The 23,112-nt window shown below is 41.3% G+C and overlaps 1 protein-coding gene across 1 annotated transcript in view; it reads right to left on the bottom strand.

The window, feature by feature from the left end:
• The window catches only part of ncoa1 (nuclear receptor coactivator 1), a 55,709-nt gene that overhangs the window by 13,171 nt on the left and 19,426 nt on the right, over positions 1-23,112 (bottom strand). The window contains exons 3-13 of the mRNA XM_084031128.1: positions 12,125-12,227; positions 9,717-9,883; positions 9,197-9,303; positions 8,922-9,099; positions 7,286-7,465; positions 6,263-6,355; positions 5,740-5,880; positions 4,635-4,782; positions 3,563-4,550; positions 3,181-3,408; positions 288-756 (exon numbers count right to left, since the gene is read on the bottom strand). Coding sequence (XP_083887254.1) covers positions 288-756; positions 3,181-3,408; positions 3,563-4,550; positions 4,635-4,782; positions 5,740-5,880; positions 6,263-6,355; positions 7,286-7,465; positions 8,922-9,099; positions 9,197-9,303; positions 9,717-9,883; positions 12,125-12,210 — 2,785 coding nt within the window. The 5' untranslated portion in view covers positions 12,211-12,227. The remainder of the gene's footprint in view (positions 1-287; positions 757-3,180; positions 3,409-3,562; positions 4,551-4,634; positions 4,783-5,739; positions 5,881-6,262; positions 6,356-7,285; positions 7,466-8,921; positions 9,100-9,196; positions 9,304-9,716; positions 9,884-12,124; positions 12,228-23,112) is intronic.

Genomic DNA, 23,112 nt, shown 5'->3' with positions numbered 1-23,112 from the left:
TAACAATGTGTAGGTTAATAAATTAATTAATAAATAAAGGGAGCTTTCTGCATCATACTACTAGACTGGATACTACTAATGACGAAAAACACAAATTTGTCATTTCTGGATATATATGTACAAGCACTCATCAGTTTGAATTGAATATTGCTACTTCACTGAGGTATCAATATTAGTGCCAGGCATATGACATTTTTTGTTTTTGTTTTTACATATCGAGAAGAAAATCCAAATTTTGGGAATGAGGTTCTACGAAGGTAGTTAATATGCTTCCCTTGAAACTGTACCTCTGTTCGGAGTGCCGGGAGGCTCTCTCTTTACATTTACGTTACGGGGAGTGCTGGCCTCGATGGGTTGGAGCCGAGTGGGTGACTGCAGTTTGAGCTGAGGTGAAGGGGAGTGGAGCTGGGGTGACGGTGACTGCAAATGGGGAAGGGACTGGGACAGGGGGGACTGGAGCTGAGGCATTGGAGACTGGAGCTGAGGCAGGGGAGACTGGAGCTGAGGCAGGGGAGACTGGAGCTGAGGCATTGGAGACTGGAGCTGAGGCAAGGGAGACTGGAGCTGAGGCATTGGAGACTGGAGCTGAGGCAAGGGAGACTGGAGCTGAGCTGGGGGCTGGGGCGCTGGTGAGTGCAATTGGGGGCCTCCGCCAGGGGTTGTTGGATCCTCGCTGCCCTGTTTGGCCCCACTCGGGCCTCTCAGGCCAGGCAGCAGCTGGGTGAGAGGGTCCATGTCAACAGGGCCACTAGACATCTGAGGAAGGGAAATGCAGAGTGGAGCAAAAATAAATGAAAAGGGATAGAGATGCGGACACAGTCGTGATGGAAGAATAAAGGGTGTAATGGCGTGGAAGGGTAAAGAATTAAAGAATAATGGGTGACAGAGGATCAGTGACAGAGAGATGGAGAGAGACAAAAGGTCAAAGGCCAGTGAGCTTCAAAGGCTGCAGCTGGTAGCTGAGCCTACAGTCAAGACAAAGTCCAAGAAAATAAACATTAAACATGATTTACAATGGCTGTCAGGCAACTGCCAATGCAGGAGCAAAGCTCACTAAAGGAATGCTTGATTGTAAAGTATTCGGCCTGTGTAAACGGCAACCCTGAAACAGGACACACATTTTAATAATTTCAGTCATGAGGTGGGTGTCACAGTTGGACAGAATCTGGTGTAGTCTGAGCCTGTTGCTGGCTGTTGACAGCTAGGATGGTCAGCCAGGTCTGCTGAATACAGGTTGAAGCTATTTTAACTAATACAGCACCGCTGTCACCAGTTATTTGCTCGTCACATTGGTGTGTATGAGGAAACAGCTGTACTGGCGAGACGTTATTGTCCTTCCAAGGATGGAAGTGTTGCTCAGTGGCTCAGTTCAGATCACTTTAGTCTGGTTGTGAAGATCAGCAAGGCCCTGACGAGGGTTTAAAACTCTCGCTCATCTTTCTCCCAAACTGATATACATCCCAATCCATACTTAATGCTTGGGTTGGTTATTGTTTTACAAATTTAGATTATAGGATATTAAAAGGACACAATTTTGCTACAAGCAACTTTTTAACTGGTTATGTAACTGGTTATGTAGTACTGATGCCTCTATATTAGGGCTGCAGCTATCGATTCTTTTTGTAATCGATTAATTTAGCACTTTATCGATCGATTAATCGAGGAATCGGATAAAAAAAAATTGCGTTTTTAAACAACCACAACAAATAATGCATAACGAAAATTATGTGGCTGTAAAATGATCAAGCATTTCTAAAAAAAATAAACAGAGGTATTCATTCCAACTACAAAATTTGGCTCCAAAACTAAGCCCATTTATTAAGTGCCAGTGAGAATTTAACAACAGTACAGTTAAATCAACTTGGATAAAACATGGATAACATTTAATTTACGTTTTGTTTTGCCAGCAATGGCCCTTTCCTCTCCCTGCCCTAAATATGTGTGTATATAGTGTACTTCTTCTGTGCCATTTATGTATTTAGCTTTCTCTATCACTACAGTAACTGTTTGACCATTCTTTTCTCTGCTTTGAACTCCTCCGTCCGTTTGGGCAAACACAACAACTCACAGCCAAGCGTAAATCAGGCTTTCCGATTGGCTGTAAAAGCTGCTACGGGAGCCAATACGAGCGTCCGATGCATAAACGTAACTCTATACGTCACTCGCAAGATGGCGGATGAGAAGTGATCGATATACAACAAAACGGATAAATGCGCCACGGAGACGAGGAGACATCTAGTCACACATTTTACAACTTTACGCATTCGTTTTGTTGTCAGAAATAAATCGCTCACATGGGCAAGCAGGATACCGTTGTTTAGCCCCGATACTCTCTGTCGTTTACGGACATTCTGAGTCTGACTTTCCACCATCGCGCCAACTAAATTCAGAATGAATGACCGTGTATGACGCGCTGGTGTGCTTCCTGAACAACGGTCCGTGTGGAACAATCGGATCCCTGCACGTAGGCGCGTCATAGGAATTTAACGAGGCTTCGAGGCAGATGTTTTGCCTCGAGGAATTTTCATAATCGAGTTAATCGAGTAACTCGATGAATCGTTGCAGCCCTACTCTATATGACATAATCAGTTAACGACACCATCAGCGAGAAAATTGGCTATTTCTATTTAGTTCTTCTTCTTCGTTAGTTCTTTAGTTGTTCTTTCTGAGTCCAAATGACCTATTACCCCCCCTGGCAGAGGACTTCGCCTCACTGTACTACCGGCCCCCGCTAGGAGCCAACACCAACACCAAACTGCTGGGCCCGCTGATGGAAAGGAGGGCATGGGATAACCAGAACCAGGACTGGGGTAAAATAGGAGAATCTTTTAACAGATTCTGGTGCTCAGAAACACTACCACTTTTGTCCACAGGGGCCGCCAAAATCAAGGAAATAAAAGTTACTTGTAGTGGCTTTAAATGAAAAAATTGATGAGGGGGGGTTAAGGGCCTGCATATCCTGACTAGGGCTTCTAGTTATACTGGTTGATATGCGCTATGGTATCAGGAGAGTCCAGGAGAAGCCAATCTAGATAAAAAAAAAATAATGCTGATAATGGCTTCTAAATGACCTCAAACATATTCTGCCAAAAAGAGAACATTTTTCGAACTCTTTACCGGGATAAGCAAAAGATTCGGCCTGGTTCGAGGTATTATAGATAACCATGGAAACAATCGTACCGTGGAGTCCCGGCTGTCTCTTCGGCTGTCTCGGCGGTTCTCGCCGACGGGGCTTGCTTTGGGGCTGATGCAAGCTGAGCTGTTGCAAACTCCTAGAGGTTTGGATGCACCTCCTGTTGCAACGGTAGACACGGCACAGGCCACTCCCTCCACGCTGGCTCTCTTCTCCACTTTCACCCTCACTGTCTGCAGGCTGAGAGCAGATGGAGGCGGCAGGTCTCCCAAGTCCTTCAAAAACAAATTACGCTTCCGTTTGAGTTTGACGGTGAGTCTCATTGGTCAAACAACATGCATTTTAGTACTTTTTTACAGACTGAAAATAATGACTCCTAAATACACACAAATGAAACACATAAAAACTTAAGGACTGTTTAATGGTAACCTTTTCATCTGTGTCCAGGAGGAAACGGAGTAGTTGATGGTCCTGTGGCTCTCTGGAGCTGGACTTGGGAGGTGCTGCGATCAGAGCCGGACTGGCAGGCGGCTCCCTCTTGATCTCAACATTGTTTTTGTTTAGTCCTTCCTCGTTGGTGGCGGAGGCATCGTTGGGACTGGTGTCCTGGAGCAGCCGGTGTAGGATCTTATGCCGTTCTGTTAGAGTACTGTGAGAGGCAGGGCACTGAGGGGCAGGATGGGGGTTAGGGGGATGAGGTGATGAGGTGCAGTGGATTCTGTTTCTGTTGTTGTTAGATTCAACTCCTGTCCCATTGCTATCCAGGAGCTGATTGAGTCTGTTACCACCCAGCTGTGAGGCAGAAGGAAGGGGGGCTTTAACAGAGTCCTCTCCCCCTCCTTCTCCTTCCTCTGGCGGCTTTGCAGATGGAGACCATGTAGAAGGGGCGGTGGGTGTACTGGCTTGTCTCTGAAGGACAGGAGACGACAGGGAGAAGGACCCCGTTGACCCACCGCTGGCGCCACTACTGCCGTCACCGCCAGACTGCTGCCTGTTGAGGCTGCCTCCACTACTTAGTTCCCCGGCTGGGGAGTGGAGACCTGGTGTGGAAGGAGAGAAGGGGTTCCCCGGTAGCCGAGGGCTTCCCCCTAACCCAGGACTGGCCTGTGGCATCCTGGGTGACATAAAAGAGGTAGGGGTGGCTGTGAGTGGGCTGCTCAAAGGAGAGGGGCTGTTGACCTGTTGAGGACAGGTCCGATTGGGCGTCAGGTACCCTGTGGGTGTCGCTGGATTATGTCCGTGGGGGGAGGTGTTGGTGTTGTTGGTGTGGAGGCCCGAGGTGGCGAGGCCTGAGCCTTGGGTCCAGTTGCTGCCGGGAGGAAGGGAAGTGGAGCGGGAGGGAGTTTGGGCAAGGCTGCCAAGGGTCGGTGGAAGGCTGGGGTTAGTGTTTTCCTGAGAGCTAGCAGTGTTGTGTTCCCTGGAGGAAAAGAAAAGATAACTGTGACCTGAGGAGACCACACGGTGGAGGAAAAACAAAAACCTGCTCCAAAAAGGATCGTACCTGTCAATAGTGTGAATGCCCATAATGAAGGGCTGAACATCAGGGTTGGGGGGGCAGCAGAACTTGCAGCGTGTTTGAGCGCTGAGCGGGGTGGAGTCACTTAACGTGAAACGGTACAATGGGCTGATAGCGGTGCCATGGGTCATCACTGATGGGGATACCAACACACACACACACACACACACACACACACACACACACACACACACACACACACACACACACACACACACACACACACACACACACACACACACACACACACACAGAGGGAAAGAGAAAGAGGCAAAGACAGGGTTAAGAATTTGCTCCTGTCTCTTGTTTGTTTTCTGCCTTTTTGCTTTCACAGATGCATCCAGGCTTAAAGAGCTCCGACTCCCCCAAAGGACTACATTATACTTCAGCATCAATGAATTGCGTTAGCAACTAGGGATTCCAGTGGCATAATCCAATACTGGTCTGTCAATTTACCCTATTACCTACACATAAATCATGTTATTATCCTCTCACAATCACCTTGTAAACCTGAATGGTAAAAAGAGGGTTAGAACTGAAAGAGCTTACCTAGAAGAAGTCTTTTGTTTTTCTACAGCATTACAGAGAGACAAACAAATGTGTCGCAAGAGAAGATCCTCATTGCTTAAAGTCAAAATATATATATTTTTTTCAGAATTTAGATTTTTTTATATACTGTTTTATATATTGTTTAATAGGTGCACAATGTGAATGGGGATGTGATCCAACAGGGTTAAAAATGACTTTTTTATAATATTTTATATTTCAGTTTGACTTGACCTTTGGTTTGGATTGACAGGATTCATATCTGACATGATGTTAAGGGATAAAAACTTTAACTTGAGAACATAAGATTTTGATGGCAGCGAGCCAGTAAATAGTGAAGCTGTTTGTTTCATAATAAACAAGCAAATGTAAATTTGATGGTGACCTGCATGAGATATAATTATCATCCGCTTATAGTGACCATTTGACCCGGACAGACGTGATCACTGTGGTTGCTCAAACTCTGGTAACCACGACAACGCTGGCAGCGAGTGTGTCAATGATTTCTGGGAGTGAAGCTGAACAATCACTCGTGGCTACTCACCCTCATGCAGCAGCTTCTTGGCGTGGGAGGGCTCTTTGCCCTGCGGCTGAAAAAAAGCGTAGATGCACTTCCTGACCAGGTCCTCCCAGCCTGGTCGGCCTGTCGCTCGCAAAGCACTAGTTTCTATGGAGATGATCTTCCCTGGAGGAGACACACACATACAAACACACACAAACACACACATGGTCAGTCGACATAGGTTTCAACATCCACACACGGATGAAGAAGTTGTTTCTTGAGTTGGAACGTTAGCTAAAATGCATTTAAATCCTGCTTTTCCAGTTTTCAGGCCACCTGGACATAAATGTTATATAACACAATACAATCACTATTTAAAGTATGATACAAGTATGTGTATATTCTGCAGCTTTCCTGTACGTATAATCAATTTGAGATAATTGTACACCTCTCACAATCCCATCCTTTTGCCACAATAAATTTACTTTTGGGAATCCCGACTTTTATAGTACATCTCTGTTTGTGAGTGAGCGTGTGAGTGTGTGTGTTTGCGTGAGTGTCCTACCTGTGGGGTCCTGCTTCGTGATGAAAGACTCAGTGCTGAAAGGCTGGGCGCGAGGTATCCGACAGGCAATACAGATCAGGCAGCTCTGCAGGTCTGCAGAAAGAGAGGACGCAAGTGGTGAGGTGTGTGTGTGCGTGTGTGTGCGTGTGTGTGTGCCTGACACTGTATACCACAATGAAAGAAAAATAACAGTGACAAAGAAAGGGGGGGAAAAGGTAACAACAGATGTGCCTGTCAACGCTGCGATGGAAAAGATGCACAAACAAAAATCGAACCTAATTATTTGGTTTTGCTGTGTTAACGAGAAGCTGCAACAGCCAATCAGAGCTGGGCAATGTGTGCATACGTAGTATACTGTGAGTACAATTCTACAATATGCAAGAGCCAGTTCTTATCAAAATCAGTAAAAGCAAGCAGGACTCAGCAGCACAGCAAATACAATGCAGGAACTACATCATACTGTTTTATCAATGCCATCGCACCAAAAGTCTAGTCAACTGGTCAGATAATGGAAGTTGTGATTGTGGAAGATTGCTTGGATACTATTTAAAACTTTCATTTAAGTAAAAAGGCAACTAAAATAGTCAAGTTGCAGTTGAAATTGTCAGTAGCATATGAATACTTGAGTCCAAAGAAGTGCTTTGTGGGGTCACAGTGACCTCTGACCACCAATATCTAATCAGTTTATCCTTGTGTCCAAGTGGACATTTGTGCCAGTTAAAAAAAAAAAAATAGCTCCAGGTGTTCCCGATAGATCGCGATGACAAGAACAGACGAACGGTCAAACTGAAAATATAATCTGTCGTCAGCAAGGAGGCATGAAAAGTGAGAATATTTATGAGTTATTCACCACCCTTTTAAAAGGACACAGCTCATATTTACAGTACACAGAAAATATTTTCTATGTGATAAATATACAGTATTCATAGGCCTTAACAAAAATAATGGTAAAAAAAGGTAACATTGTAGATCAATCATATTATAATCAGCCGTGTGTGTGTGTGTGTGTGTGTTTGCTCATACCCTCTCCCTCCTCCTGCATGGTCCGTGGTTGGGACACGGTGAAACACTGCATGATCTCATATTGCTGCCGAGCCTCGGGATTTTCTGAATCCAACTCGTCCGGTGGCCTCTTCAGCATGCGACAGTTGAAGGTGTGGCTGTTCCTACGGCTGGGTTCCTGTGGCCACGGCACACCGTTCACTGGACGAGAGGACAGTAAAACACAGAGGTTAGCATCGATGTGATCAATCATATGTTGTCATTCACACCAAAAAGTAACACATCCCTTGGGAAAATGTTCCCTGTGGGTGTGGATTATCGTTCTTTTAGCCGGTCAGTGTTAATTTTTGAGTGAGGCAATAAACATTATGACTTAAAGGCTTGAAAACGTTTCATGAGGGCAGACAGGGAACTAATTCATGTGATACCTTGATATTAATCGAGTAGACAAGACCACGAACCCCAAAAAGAGATCAAGATTTAAAATCTATTTTTTTCTTGATTTAAAAGAATAAACTTTTAATTCAATAATCCATTTGCACTCTAACCTTTCTGGGTCTGTTTCACCTAATTAATTAGTTACATAAGATAATCTCCCCGTGCGCTCCTTTTGAACACAAAGCTATCTTTCTGTGCCATAGAACCCAGTCCAACACGGTTCTTGCCAAATCATCCTATTGTCTCATTTTCTATTTTTTCCTCACAGCTGCTGGAAGATGACAATCTGGTTGAACGAGTAATCACTCCAGGATCATACTGAAAGAAGCAAATCTGCTTGCTATGTGCTATATGCTACAAACAGTATTATGAAAAGTGTGTTTCCCTCATTAGAATGGTCCTTTTTGGGCAGTTATAGCACCCTAAAATCCCACTCAGGCCCTCCTAGAAGAGAAATCTCAGGTTGCTAAAATGTCATTTGCATTTAGTTTCTGGGTCTAAAAAGAATAACTATATCAGAACAGAAAATACAACTGCTTTTACGTGTCGTCTATGCACTCCTTTTCTTTGGTTCTGATAAGAAGCATCTCCATTTTCATTATAAGCTCAAAGTTGTGACTAAAGTTGTGATACACTGGGTAATCAAACACTGTCATGTCTGAGTTCATAACATCACCCAGAGGTGATCACTGCTAGCAAAACACACTTCAGCTGGTTTACTACAGTGTTATGAAGCCAAAATTTACTATTTTGTTGCAATTCAATTGCAGAAAACGGCTAAAAAGGATGGAAAATATGCATAATTGGCATCATTCACACTGCCCGACGTTCCTTTGCGTCTTTGCATTAACTTTGTATTCAGTGTCGCGAAAAATTTGCTTCACGTTTGATGTCAGTACACCTTGATGCTACCGTTCCTTCCTTATCCTTGCACACTTTGTAGCTTCATGAAGCAAAGAAACTAAGTTGATTCAAAAATGTCCATAGTTCGTCACTCTGCCTTTCTCCATGGCTCTAGCTACAGGATTTTCATGTATGACCCAGGTTACTCTGTACTGACGATTGTACTCTCATTTTACTGCCAACTCCTTTTGAAGATACTGAAAATAAATGTACTCAATATCTTTTTAATAAAGAACAATTTGCAACTTAAACCTCAGATGTAAAATGTTAGACAGCAGATGCTTGCACACTCAGTTTAGAGTCCCAGCTCACTCACCCAGGCTTTTGGGCAGCAGATTGCGAACAAATTCATTGTGGTCTCCCACGTGGAGCATGCTGTATACACTTGAGGTCATCAGCTCCCCCTGGGCATATCCGAGGTAACTTGTCACGTTCTCTGAGACAAAGATGATGCGGCCCTCCCGGTTGACGACAAAGAAAAACCCATCAAGGGCCTAAATGAGGAGAGGAGTAAAATCAGATCAAATTGTTGGCGGAGCTGGAGTAAAAATCCCAGATGTGGAAATGTGTGATTGTGTACGGGTAGTTCACCTCTAGCAGCATGGGCCCCAGCGCCTCCTTCTCTACCAGCCCCTGGCTACTGGAGGAGATGTCGCTCTTCTGTACCTCGTCGTCTGGAGACAGAAGAGCTGCTTTCTCTGTTAGGAGAAAACAAGTAAAGCTCACATTCAGCTCACTTTTTTCTGACCTCTAAAATTCCTGTTGTGAGTCGGAATTTATGCAATTTCAAGACATTTTTGATAAAAGATTTGTCCCCGACAGAGGTGCACAAATATGCAATTTAAAAAAAAATGTTTATGCGATTCATCATAAGTTTAATTAATTATTTTTTTTATAGTTTGCAGGTGGAAAAATATTCAGTGAAGAATGTTCTTTGTAGCGCAACAAAAGCAAGCCAACTTCTTGACAGCAGAATATCTGGTTAAGGTGCAAATCAATGCATCTACGTGTGTGTGTGTGTGTGTGTGTGTGTGTGTGTGTGTGTGTGTGTGTGTGTGTGTGTGTGTGTGTGTGTGTGTGTGTGTGTGTGTGTGTGTGTGTGTTCCCTCACCCTGCTCACGCCGTTTCATCTGCTGGATTTGGTCCACAGTGCTCTTGAGGATGTGGCACTTGTCAGGCTTGACACTGAGACTGGCAATGTCGCCCATGTTGGATGACAGCAGCTCAGCCAGCTCCTCGATGTAGTGGCACTCCAGCTCCCGTCTCCGCTTCTCCACACTGCAGGGAGAGACATTTGGAGACAACCGAGTGTGAGTTTTAGACACTAAATTTGCACTTGCATTCGGTCCTTTTGTTTGAGCTACACAAAGAAAGTGAGTGATTCCACATTTCAGGGTTGCAACTAATGATTTTCTTAAATGTCTCTAAATCTACTGTTTATTTTCTCAAGGAATCAATTAATCTCTTGGGCTAACTTACATCAGAAAACTGTGAGTGCCATAAAACAGATATAGATTGACAGTGAAATCGATAGGCCTAATCATAGAATTTAGTTGATTTATTTTTTAATTAATCTATTACGATTTTACAGGTCCATGCAATCATTTTTAATACGTGCCATTCTTCTCAATTAGCCATCTGTACATTTACATTTGTAGCCAATAACAAGGCATCACTCAGTGAGACTCTGTAAATAGTACAGAAAGGAAGGACATTATTACATACATACTGTAATTATAGACCTAACCGTATTTTATAATAAAGTCAAATAACATTAGAACAGAATTTAATTTCTTTTCAGACATGGTGAATTTATGAATATTATTATATAATTCTATTCTACATAACATTTGAAAACAGATCTACTTGTGTAGTACCTGATTCAAATGTTGATAAATAGATTTCTTACTTTTATTTACTACGCTAGTCATCTCAGTAGGTATTAGTACTTAATCGATCTGATATTAACGAGGGATAAACGGCTGTGCATCAGGGATGTTCATTCATGCACAAATTTGCTCTTCTAGCAATTTATAGATAAGTCCTTTTGGGATTTTGGTCAAGTTTGAGAAACACTGGTTTAAATGGTCGAGCCAGAGGTGGGAAACATTTAAGTGACATCACAAAGTGCTGTGTAAGTGTGGTGGTTTTTCACCCAGCTGCATGTAATAAGCTTCCGTTATATGTAAACAAGAAAACTGCCACAAGTCATTCACACAAAATATTATAAAAGCAACTTAAATCTGCCTTTAACTTGAGCCTCTCCAGAGTCAATCTTATTCTTCAGATTCATTAATATACTTTCAGACCAACCAGCAGCAAGGTATGTGGTAAACATGAAAAAAGGAATGTGTGTATATGCGAGTGTGTGTGTGCATGTGTGTGTGTGAGACGACAACAGCAAAAGTAGGTCAGTGCATTGGCCAGCCAGAAAACACAGGCGTGGTGACCGAGGGAGGGAGGGGTGAGGAGGGGGAGGACGCTGCTGTGTGAATGCGCAGGTCGGTGGCTCAGTGTAGTTGCTGTAGAAATGTTAGCTGGGCTGTTACATCAGCTTACATCAGCTATCAGGCCTAATGGACCCACACACACAAACACACAAACACACACACACACACACACCACTGACTACATTTGTTCCTTCACCATGACCGCGACCCACCTTAAACCTGACCCCAACCTAAAACGTTAACCCTAAATCACAGCCTTCTAGACCCGGAGGATTTTCTTTTTTCTCATGACAGTGGAAGAAGTACTCATGTCCTTTACTGAAGTAAAAGTACTAACACCACACTGTAAAAATTCCCTGAAATTCTCTATGAGTAAAAGTCCTGCATTGAAAATGATACTTAGGAAATGTGTGAGAATATTGAGGAAAATGTACTCAAAGCAGAAAAAACATCCTGTGAAATTTCTCATAACTCGGGGCAACACTTTCCTTGTCATTATATTATCTAATAATGTTTGGATGACATAACTAATGATCTTTGATTTACAGAGCTAATAGGTTTGTTTTTTTTCCTTTCGATTAACCTGCTGATCATTTTCTCCATTAATAGATAATTTATTTGGTCTCTAAGAAACACATTTGATGTTTTATTTTGACCAGTAGTGCAAATTGGCATTTACAATATAAATAGCAGTAAAAGCTTACATTCAAGGAGAAACATGGGAATGTTTTGTGAGAGAAATCACTTACAATTAATGATCAAAATAGCAGGCAATCAATTTTCTTTATGATCGACTCAATTACATGATTGTTTCCTTATTTGGGTTAAGATCTACTTGGCAATCATTACTGATGACCATTTATATTAATCATTTATGCATCAAAAAACACTCTGATTTCTGTTACATGGCTATTTTGTCACAAACATGTACTTTTCTGAGAATTACTCCTGCATTGGCGCTTGGCAGGTGTTAATTCCGGACCTCAAATTCACATTTTAGAGTTTGATATCTGCAGTATCTTTTTGCCCAGTAATGTTATGTTTGTCATCGACGTGGCAGGGTCTTTACCTTTGCCCTGATGTGTCGCATGGTGAGCCCTTCCTCTTGCGAGACTCTGTGGCAGGGTCCAGCAGGTTTTCCCCCACTGCACTCATTTTCAGCTTTGACTGACCTGTAGACACGGAACACAAGGTAAAGAGAGAAAAGGTCATTAACAGAACTTGTGCAACTTTTTTAAATTTCATTAGAACAAGTGATAATGCTGTTTGCCAAAGCCTGAAACCCAAGTGTAAAGTGGCTCCTGGAAAACGACACTGCCACCAATAAAACTCAAGTGATGCTTAGTAATTATCCTTTGAATACATTTGATGTGAGGCAGGGTTAGGTTCACAGTCATCACTTGTTTAACAGCTGTTTCTGCCATACAGTGATTGTGACTGCATTTTATTATGTGGCATAATGCCCATGGTGAGGTTCGCAAAATTCACAACTCAAATGAACCTCAGTTTCCTGTTACAGTTGGCACATGGACCACCACTTTACAAGAATTACATGAGAGACAAAAATATTTGCATACAGTCCATACTTTTACAAAACATAAATGCAGCAACAAATAAGTATCCCCATAAATAAGTAAAAACATCACAACATCTATTTAAGGTGATGATAAAATATGATGATAGAAATTCACAGCTTCCTTTGAAAACCTCAATAGAAGCTTTGAATGTAAAAAAGAGGCTTTATGGTTAACATTTAAATTTTGCTTTTCATTTGGATGACCACATAAGGCATCACAAATTGACATACGGTAAATTCCTGTACAGCTCTGCAACAAACCAGCCTCCGCAGCAATTTTTCAACGCTGTAGTTTGTGGTAATATAGTTGCAGATTTTCATTGTGTGAAAAAAAGGCTCCCTAATATTTTGTCTTTTAATGTTTCTGACATCTTCAGTTTCCGTTGATGAACTAGTGCCTTGTTCTATATCTGCGAAGGCTACTGCCTCCACCTCTCTCGCTGCATCGGAGGGGTAACCATGGCAACAGGAAACGCTGCAACATTTGCTGAAGCACAATGTGCAAAGGCACAGGTAACAGGGCTCCTGCATGATCTATTAGGCCAAATATTGAAGTCAAAAACCCTTTGACGGTATCACAATTTGAATTGAAGACCACCCTATTGATACAGACAAAGCAGCATAAAGCAGCAAAGGATGTGAATTTCTGTCATTTTTAGCAAACTGCAGAGACAGGCAGGGTTTAATATTGTATTACTTACCTGTATCTGAAAACATTTTAAATAGATTTTTGAGAACTGTACACGTTAAGGTACACAGAATCTTTAAAACCATATCCATGCTGCATCTAAATAACAACCCCTCAATCATGGACTTACACATACAAGCTACAGAAACACACAAAGTGTTTTAAATCCATGGGTAAACCACAAAAAACAAGCAGCCATTGTAACGGTGTCGGGTGCTGCCGCAGGGCCATGCAGCTCACAAGATGCTAATCCTTTCTGACTAGCCTCGTTTACATTTCACCTCAAATCACCCCCGCTCTTCCTCGGCCCTCCTTATGTTGCTCACACGCAGCACTTAAAAAGATCCCTCCGTCACAGTGAGAAAGGAGAAACCTGCTCCGCATCAGTGAAAAGACAAATTAGCCTGGTTTCTCGGGACTGAATTTAGCATTTGTTTAACAGCCGAAACTGTAGAGTACAGTAAAGCCAAATTATTACTTGAGAAAAAAAACCCTGATTTATCATACAAGCTGTGCAGGAAACCACATGCATCACACATTTTTTTCTCACAAAGAGAACCTGGGGTTTACATGTATGTGTGTAAATGTTCAGGCTTGTGTGCAGCAGGAAATAAAGTACTAACCAGCAACATTTTCATTAAACCAACGGTTGTTTTGACAGTATGTGTTGCAGTCCAGTGTTCCCCACACTCATAAGACAGAGCAGCAACTAGTACTAGTGATGTGTATTATTACACTACCCCACTTTAGATCATATGGATATATTACAATAGCTCTGAAAATAGCGATAAGGGACACCAAATTTACTGTTTAACGGACCACTAATGAGACAAGAATTAGCTGGCTAGCACCCCGCAGTCCTTCCATCTCATTCCCCGGTTTTAGGAGACCATGCAGTTCGCCAGGACGAGTGTGGTGGGCAGCGCCATAGTCTCCAAGAGACAGAGGAACCCTTTAAACCAGTTCCTGCTTCTGCCCACCAGCCTGGCTCATGCTCTGTAACTGTTGTAGCAGGAAAGCATGGTAGAATTAGCAAGTTGCTAACTTAATGCTTTATCCGCACGGTGTTCCTCATCACAAGGAACATCCAGGCAGCAAGTATTAGCCAATCACAGCACGACTGACTACTGTGGCTGCTGTGTCAGGTTTTCGTCACATGGAAGAAGGCATGGTTTCATCTAAATAACAACAACAACTAAAAAACAATGGCGGCGACCTGGTGAGCACATCTCCTCTCACCATTACAAAGGCTTACAAACCTGCAGATATTCACTTTAATATCACTGAACATGTAGAAACCAGCAAATATTAACATCTGAAAAACTGGAACGGAGAACTATTTAACTTTCTTAAAAAAAAGAGGATTTGTTTTCTGTCCTTGCACTAATCTTTGTAGCTCTAATGTGAAGTGACAGACGCTGTAAACAGCCGAGAGTGGCTACATATTTCCCGAATGACCTTGGCATCATAATTCTGCTCATTTATGATGTTGACGAGTCTAAATTACGCCTGTGCATTTGTGGCAATAAGTCAACACAGGTATCAGCTTATTGATGCAAGAGAGAATAACAGTACATCAGTTGTATTTCATCACGCACCAGGCAACACATCTGCTGCACTCTGACCCTATATTGTATTTATATATTTAAATAAAACACTCTAGCTGTGAAAACAAGCCAGACAATCTATTTAGCTAAAAGCAACAAGGGAAACCTGGCTGAATGAAGTGTGTGCTGTCAATAAGCTCGGCAGCCGTGCAACACGACAAGACATTAACAGTCAGCACTGAAGAGAATAGAAAGAAAAAATGCCCTATCAAGAACATAGATGATTAGATGAACTTAATGAGTTCAATAACATATAACAGTACAGTCCACATGGATACAGTTGGAGTCTGGCATTGCAAATGACAATAAAGAAAAGTCAGTAGGTTCCCAAAATAATACACTAGCACATTGCTACAGGAACAATATAAAAATGTAAGATATAAAGATATTAAAAAATGTTTGGACTCTGTCACCTAACTTTTTTTTTCTGTGTGTTGGAACATTTCAATTCTGTGGAACTTCTTTGTTGATACTCCTGTGGAACGGGTACATCGTGTTTTCTAGTCAAATATTGATTTAGATTTATTGTATTTACACCGATGCAACAGTTGCCCTGCCCTGCCCTTCCACCTTATTTGCACTTGCACTAGTCTCTTTGTGCTCCTTGGATCTAAAACTGTAGACGTTAGTTAAAGTAGTAAGTCCTGCATTCCATTTTTACTTAAATAAACGTAACATCTGTTCAAGTTTAACCTCTCAACTTATAATGCTGTGTAGTTCAATGAATTATAATTATTTTTGTTGATTTCGTTTAGTTAGTTAAATCTAAATCTGCAATGTAAGCAGTGTCTCGTTTCAGCTAAATGTAGTTAAACAGTATTTTCATATAAAGCAGAAGTACACAGTAATCAGTAAGCAGTTGCATATTTACAAGTACTTTGGGGCCTTCTGTAAATTACTTCAGGATAAAACAATTTAAAATAGTAACATAATTCAATATTTTCTCTATCTAAATCATACTAAATCTATATCTGCCTCTGGTGTTTTTTCCTGTTCAAGCGGTTCAATAAAAGCAAAGGTAAAGATGAGTGAGGATAAAAAATCATCACAAAAGGTTTAGTATTATATTTACTTAGCTTTCCAGGTACACAGATGTACCGTTTCACCACAAACTACAAAGCAAGGTATTGAAGTGTCGGCTTTTGCTGATGAAAACAAAAACAAGATGCGAGCCGTCGGTATCCAGTTACATTCATTCACTCAATGCAGTCTATGTATAATTTGCTGTTCTGTATTTGTGACCATCTGCCTGCAGTCTCTCACACAACACTGTCACTGTGAGGGGCCCTGCTGTTTTCTGCTCGGCGACATTCGTTTGCTGTGGTGACGCTAATGTTCGCAACATTTGTGCTTTGTGCAACATGAAATGCATAAAGAATAAAAAACACAAATGCGACTTCAATGTGAAGGCAGCTGTCAGTCTTTGCTATAAAACCTCACTGGAAGCGGCAGTTAAGTACAAAAAGCACTGCAGGAGTTATGAGGTCAAGTGGTCACAGAGAAGAAATATAAATAAGCAAGGTACAATGTTTAAATGCAAAAGGCACAGATGATGTCTTCTCCAGTGTGTACCTCTGACCACGGTAGCACAAAAGCATGATGGGCCCTAATCTTAACTCCAAAAAAAAAAAAAAAAAATCATGCATGATAAATTACAACTGCAACCTCTAATAAACGAGTTGAACATAATGGCATTTCCTCATGACTGAGGTAATGTGCACTGAACTTAAGAAAAGTTCAGAATCATTGTATCTTATTTTCTAAAATGGGCTCTTTTCACACAGATGAACGAATGCACTACAAAGGGAAGGCCAGCACCTGCTCCACAATAGCTGCCGTTTCAGTTTTCACAATTTATACTCAGTAAAGTGTGAACTTTCACACACACATGAACAAATACTCAGCAACCCATGTACACAAACATAAATATCTCATAACTAATCGTCTCAACAGCCAAATACTGAGCGTGTCGTTTTTAAGTGCGCCTCCTCTATAACTATGACTATGATCACTATTACTATACAAAAGACAGCAGCCCCCCCCCCCGAAAGCAATGTTTAGGTCAAGCCTGGTGGTACCATCCATGTAAAAGAATGATCCCATTCACATCCACACAGTGAGGCATGAAGTGTATTAATTAAACACTGGTATGGGATTGGTACTGGGTATCCGCCAATAACCAAAACCCAGGTATCAATATCAGCCAAGTAGTAGAGTAACACGTGAAGCTTAATAAACAATCTGTCGCAAAATTGACATCCTCAGCTGATATATTTGCATGACCATTCAAAAAAAAGTATGCACACAAACCACAAGACATTAGTATTTAAAAGACAGAGGGCAGCTTATTATAACATTTGGTTAATTTAACATGTGACTCGTGTGACTGATTAAAGCTGTTACCGCTGCAGTCACACATTCACATGTAGCAGCATGAGCATAAAAACAATCTAATCCACACACCTGTAGACCACCAGGTCAGCCTCCTGCACCTTCTGACCTTACCCGCCTCCCCCTCCCTCTCTATCTGACGTATGGTGGAGGGATCGAGCCTTCAGTCGCCAAAGAGGAAGAAGGAAAAGCAGCATCGACAGCGCAGCAGAGCCAGACCGCTGAGAAATACAACACAATGCCTCCACAGGCTCTCCATAACAACCGCCTGCCGTCTCGATATCTTTGGGGCTGTCTTTTTTTTCCCTCTCAAAGCTTTCTCCTCCTTCGGTTTCTCATTCCACAAGCTATACTGATACACATGGAGGAAGAGACCACCAGGTGGGGAGTAGGGAGAAAAGGATGTGGATAAGCAGGGGAGGGAGGAGAGAGTAGGCCTAAATGGGGGAGGGGGGAAGGGACCAAGACAACCTCAGTCAACCCTAATGTACATAAATATTTATATTCCTTTCCATTTTTTATTATTTGGGCTTCTTTAAGAACCCAGATAATTTTGGGATGAATGTACAAAACACTTCCTAGATTATTTCCAGAGCTCCACTTCTCAGACTTCATATCTTCGTCAATAAAACTACAAATTCTCAAGCAAAATGTCCCATAGAAATTCTACTTCTCCAGAGATTTTAAACATTTTCACCAATTTCTCACTCTTCAATATGGCAGGAATGTCATGACTAAGAGGAAGCCCTTTGAGGGTGGAGTATTCACCGCATAAATAAACAGCTAAAAGGTTAAAACAATATATAAATATAAACAATATGAACATTTATAAAACAGATATCAAAAACGAAACCTACTGATAAATGTTTATTTGGGACTCATTGTTACCTGACAGATTTTTTTTCTTAATGTGTGAGGAACTTCTTTGTTTCATCCTGCAGTGGAATGTGTTACATAATGCTTTCAAGCTAAAATAATGATTGTTATTTACAGCAATGCAAAAGTTTCGCTGCCAATTCACCCTATTTAATACGGGAATATTAGTTGATATTTAATGCTGTGCTTGCAAATATAATGTTAGTTTTAGCCCCCTGTCTTTAATAATAGGTAAAACAACTCATGCAACACAGCATGGCCACCCCTCTCTGCTGCGCTGAGTTGGTACAGCCCATGAGAAGCTGCTCAGTCACTGTTGCTAAGGCCCACCCTCTTGAATATAGGACATGACCAAGAAAATGTACACAGCTTCAGTCGAGCGGGGCTACAATGCACCCACTGACTGCTGGGTATATTCATACATGTTGTGTGACATAGTATTAACATAAGAACAGGTAGCATCATGTCTACCAGAGGCAAATGCTCATTGTTGGAAGTGTGCAGCAGTGGCATCCAGCTTAGGATTGTTCCTCTTTTGTTATGAATCTGTCTGCATGTGGTTTAAACATGAGGTGCAGTTAGCCTCAGTTTACTCATAATCAAATCAATAAAATTACTCCGCTCTTCATGCGCCTCACCACTTGCATCACTTAATGTTTATCTACAAATGTAAAAGCCAGCAAGCAGCACACTTGTTTATACATTTTTTATTAAAATATTATTAATAGTATTAATCATCTGCAATCTGAGGATATGATTCGCGAATGATCTCTTCTCAAGTCTGTAAAATATGATGTGTATGCCAGGACATCTCTGCCGCATCACAGCATTTCATTTAAAATTTCACCTTTAACAAATATTGCGCCCCCTGACCAATGTTGCAATTGCAATAAAATTACATTATTATTACAATTGAGCAGACCTAATTCTGACATTACCACAGATTCTATTTGCTTGATTTGCCGCAATATGACTTTCTAAAACAAAGTTATGGCCAGTCTGTATGCGTACTCTATCTAAACCCAATTTATCCAATTGGATTTAACAGGAGTTTTCTCTGTTTTGGTTAGGTTCAAAAGTGAACAAGGTTTACAACTTAAGTTAGAATGCAGCCTCAGTTATAAATAATTTAACTGCTTTCACATTGTTTCTTGGAGAAATTAGGACAGCAGAAATGGGGAAACATTTTCCACCTCTGTGCATTTTGTTGCACAAAAAAGACAACAATTTCCACCCAACTAAAACACACAGGTGCAACCGTATGTTTTATTTACCCATGAACCACATCAAATGATGTTTCTCTCAGTCTCAACAAACATATGCAGAGTTTCACTGCTGTGCCATCTTCAGAATACTGCTGCAACAACATCCCACGCTGCTGTATCCACATTTATTCAGAAAGGGTGCTCCCAAATTCTGATTTGGCCAGCAACACTACGAAGCAAACAACAACCACCAAAACAAACCAATTAGACCGAATTAAAGAACCACAAAATCCACCATGGAACAGTTTGAAAGCATTACTTATGCATGAAAACTCTCACAACACTCACATCATCAACAGTATTTCAAACCGCTGTCAATCACTTTAATGGTTTCTGCATCTGCCTCACCTTAACGTGTCATTGTTGGGTATTAACACAGACAGGGCAGACTCATTTCAAAGTCTGAACGCAGTAACAAAGACGTGATTGGGGCTGCAACAAACAGTTTCATTATCAATTCATCTGTTGTTTTCTTGACTCGAATATTTGCCTTTGTGTCTCGAAAATAACTTTAAAGATAACTAGCAAAAACTAACAACAACTACAACAAACAACTATCCAAAATAGTTAAATGAGAGTCCAAGGTGTCATCTTCACATTTCTTGTTTTGTCCAACTGTCCAAAACCCAAATATAATGAATTAACTGCTCTATTCGCACGGGACTAGTATTACCCGGGGACTTCTAGTCATTTGTAATAATTCCGAAGGACGTCTGGGATTTTAATCCTGTGCAAATCGGCCACGTCTGTAATTCCAGCGAAAATTACCTCCCATATTTGGGCAAACAGTGGTCATCTGATAATTCCAGTCCTGTGTGAAACGGCATCTCAATAATTCGGGGTCGTTTTCATTTTCATGCCCTTTTCCCAGTTAAAAATGATTGAGACTGCACTGGAAACTATATAGAACAATGTTTTGAAGGCATTTCAGGTGCAAATTCGGGAGGCTCATCTCGCCAACATGGAGACCCACAAACAGACAGAGCAAGCTCAAATCCATCAAAAGAGTGAAATCTGATGATAGGATGGATAACATGCATGGCAGCATGGGATGAGAAACACTTTTCTAACTTTCAACAGGCTCAATAAAAGCACTGTTAGTGTTGAGTTATTTCTGTACGTGGTCGCCTCACGTCACTAAAGAAAAAAGAAAGCAGTAAACAGGAAACGGATGTTACGCTGGCCTTGATATTTTCAATCATATCTGGGGGCAAACATCGGTAAATTCAAGTAAAATACAGGCTTTGCTTATCAAAATGATAAACATTCAACTATTGCTCTTCGACCATAATTCTTACTTAATCCGACAATGTTGAGGTAAATTAAATGTTTAATTTAATCCATAGATGCACTTGACTTCAGTCGAGCATTGACAGCATACAGTTTGACATCAATTGTGGTCCATTGATCTTAATTAACCCGGCTAACCTGGCTAAACCAGATAACATGCTACAGCTCACAATGACTGGTGCGCTGCAAAAACCTACCGGGTAAAACTTGCACTTGATACTATCTCATCCATCACACGATCAGGCAGATCACATGCTGAGGTGGCCTGGATCACAGTGAGGTGAGGACAGCATGTGTTTAAAAACTCAACATTTTGCTACAAATTACATAATAATGGGGGACAAATTATGAAGAACTGAATTAGCGCAGCTTTGTTAGCGATTCTTCAATAAAACAGGTCTTCTAAGCGGCAAAAAGAATGATTTGATCACAAAATGTATCGGCTCACTATCCGATCAGGTGGGTCTCATTGCCCAGTGTCAAGTGTGGACACATAGACACAGCTGAGGTCTGATCACAAGAGCTGCATTATAAGTGTAACCACGGCCGTAATCTATAACTCTATAATGGATCGTCTCCAACTCTGGTCGTGACATTAACAGGAATCAACTGCAGCTTGGAAAAAAAACACTACAAAATGCAATGTAAAACATGGTAACGTATGTACACTTGGACTTGTAAACATGCAAAAGCACCGTTGTGGTCCTTTAAGAGACCTCGCTTCTCAACTGAAAACCTGTTAAGTTCCAGTCCATTGTTTCCAACCATCTGTGTACACCCAGATCCAGGATGTTTACCAGGAGTAAGAAATAACCTTGGACTGCTCACACACACACACACACACACACACACACACACACACACACACACACACACACACACACACACACACACACACACACACACACACACACACACACACACACACACACACACACACACACACACACACACACACACAACCATACTGCTTAGTGTATATAATACACAGCCAGTGGACAGCTGCCCAGTCTCACTTTTCCCATCTGGGAGCAGAAAAGTGCCATCTTGTATAAGATACAACCCACTGGAAGGGGAAAATGTGTCTAAATCCTTAGAATAGAGACAATATATATATATATATATATATATATATATATATATATATATATATATATATATATATAAAATCTCTGAATATTGTTAAGATAACACAAAGTGTTTGAAGTCATCCGTTTAGACAGGCATATCTGCCTCTCTCAGTGCCCATGTGTTGCATTGCTCACCTCATTTTTCACTGCCGAAGTGGTAATTTGCACATGAATATTCATCATTTATTGAACTCAACTGGTCTCAGTGTAATTTAAAATGTGAGCGTGGGTGTGTGTGTGTGTCCTCATTTCAACTCGTGAGACGGCACAGGAGGCCGAGTTAGACGTGCTGGGATGTTCAAAGCCATGCAGCGGGTTTGGGAGTGCAGAGCGCAGGGGGGTAGTACATAATGGCCAGTGAGAGAGAGAGGTATTATCTTTCTTCTCTCTTAACTGGCCCTCTTCAAAAATGAAATTGAAAGACTATTAAGTCTTTAATGAGACCGTTTCAAATGCAGCACTTTGCAGTTTTGTGTGCTGAATAACTACAATGGTGTATGATGACAATTGATGGTGTTGTCACTGTAGATCTCACAATTTTAATTTGCTCTGCAAAATGCACATAGGGGCAAATTAATGTTGAACACAAATACTAAATACAAGGTCCTTTTTACACCATTTACTGATCCAATACCAAACAAATATATATATATATATAATTTAATATTATTATACTAACCCTGTGTGGATGTCATACGATTGCTATCATTGTTGTATGGCCTCGTTCAGGTTAAACCCTTTGTAAAACATAAAGAAACACAAACTGAGAATGAAGCTGTTCAGCTTTCCTAAAATCTATTCTGACAGATTTTCCAGTGCAAAATATTGCCACGTTGCTGACATTTTGCTCGCTCTGGTTAACGTGACACTCTCTGCTAGCACATACATAACACATGCCCGCTCTGCCCTCCGTGTGCAGCTCTCAACAGAGATGAGAATGAAGCGAGACGTCTCATTCGTTAGCTACATCCATCACTTATTCGAATTTCAACTACGATGGCACTGACTTCTCGTGGCACTTCTCACACGTTTGCCTGCTTCTGGTCTGTTTCAAATTAATTTATCTTCTCTTTTAACAAGCTGCATTTCGGAAAAGTCATTATGGAAATATCTGCAAACCCTGAGGGTAAAAAAGAAAAAAAAAGAAACGCAAATTCAAATTAAGTTTAAATTTGTGCAGAGGTCCGGTTAGTTACTACCAATGTACACAGGGTAGATGTTAGTATATATTGAT

The sequence above is a fragment of the Eutrigla gurnardus genome (genome assembly GCF_963514095.1).
Source record: "Eutrigla gurnardus genome assembly, chromosome: 16".
In the NCBI taxonomy this organism is placed as follows: domain Eukaryota; kingdom Metazoa; phylum Chordata; class Actinopteri; order Perciformes; family Triglidae; genus Eutrigla; species Eutrigla gurnardus.
The sequence above is the reverse complement of the archived record's forward strand: the minus strand, read 5'-3'. Positions and strand labels throughout refer to the sequence as shown.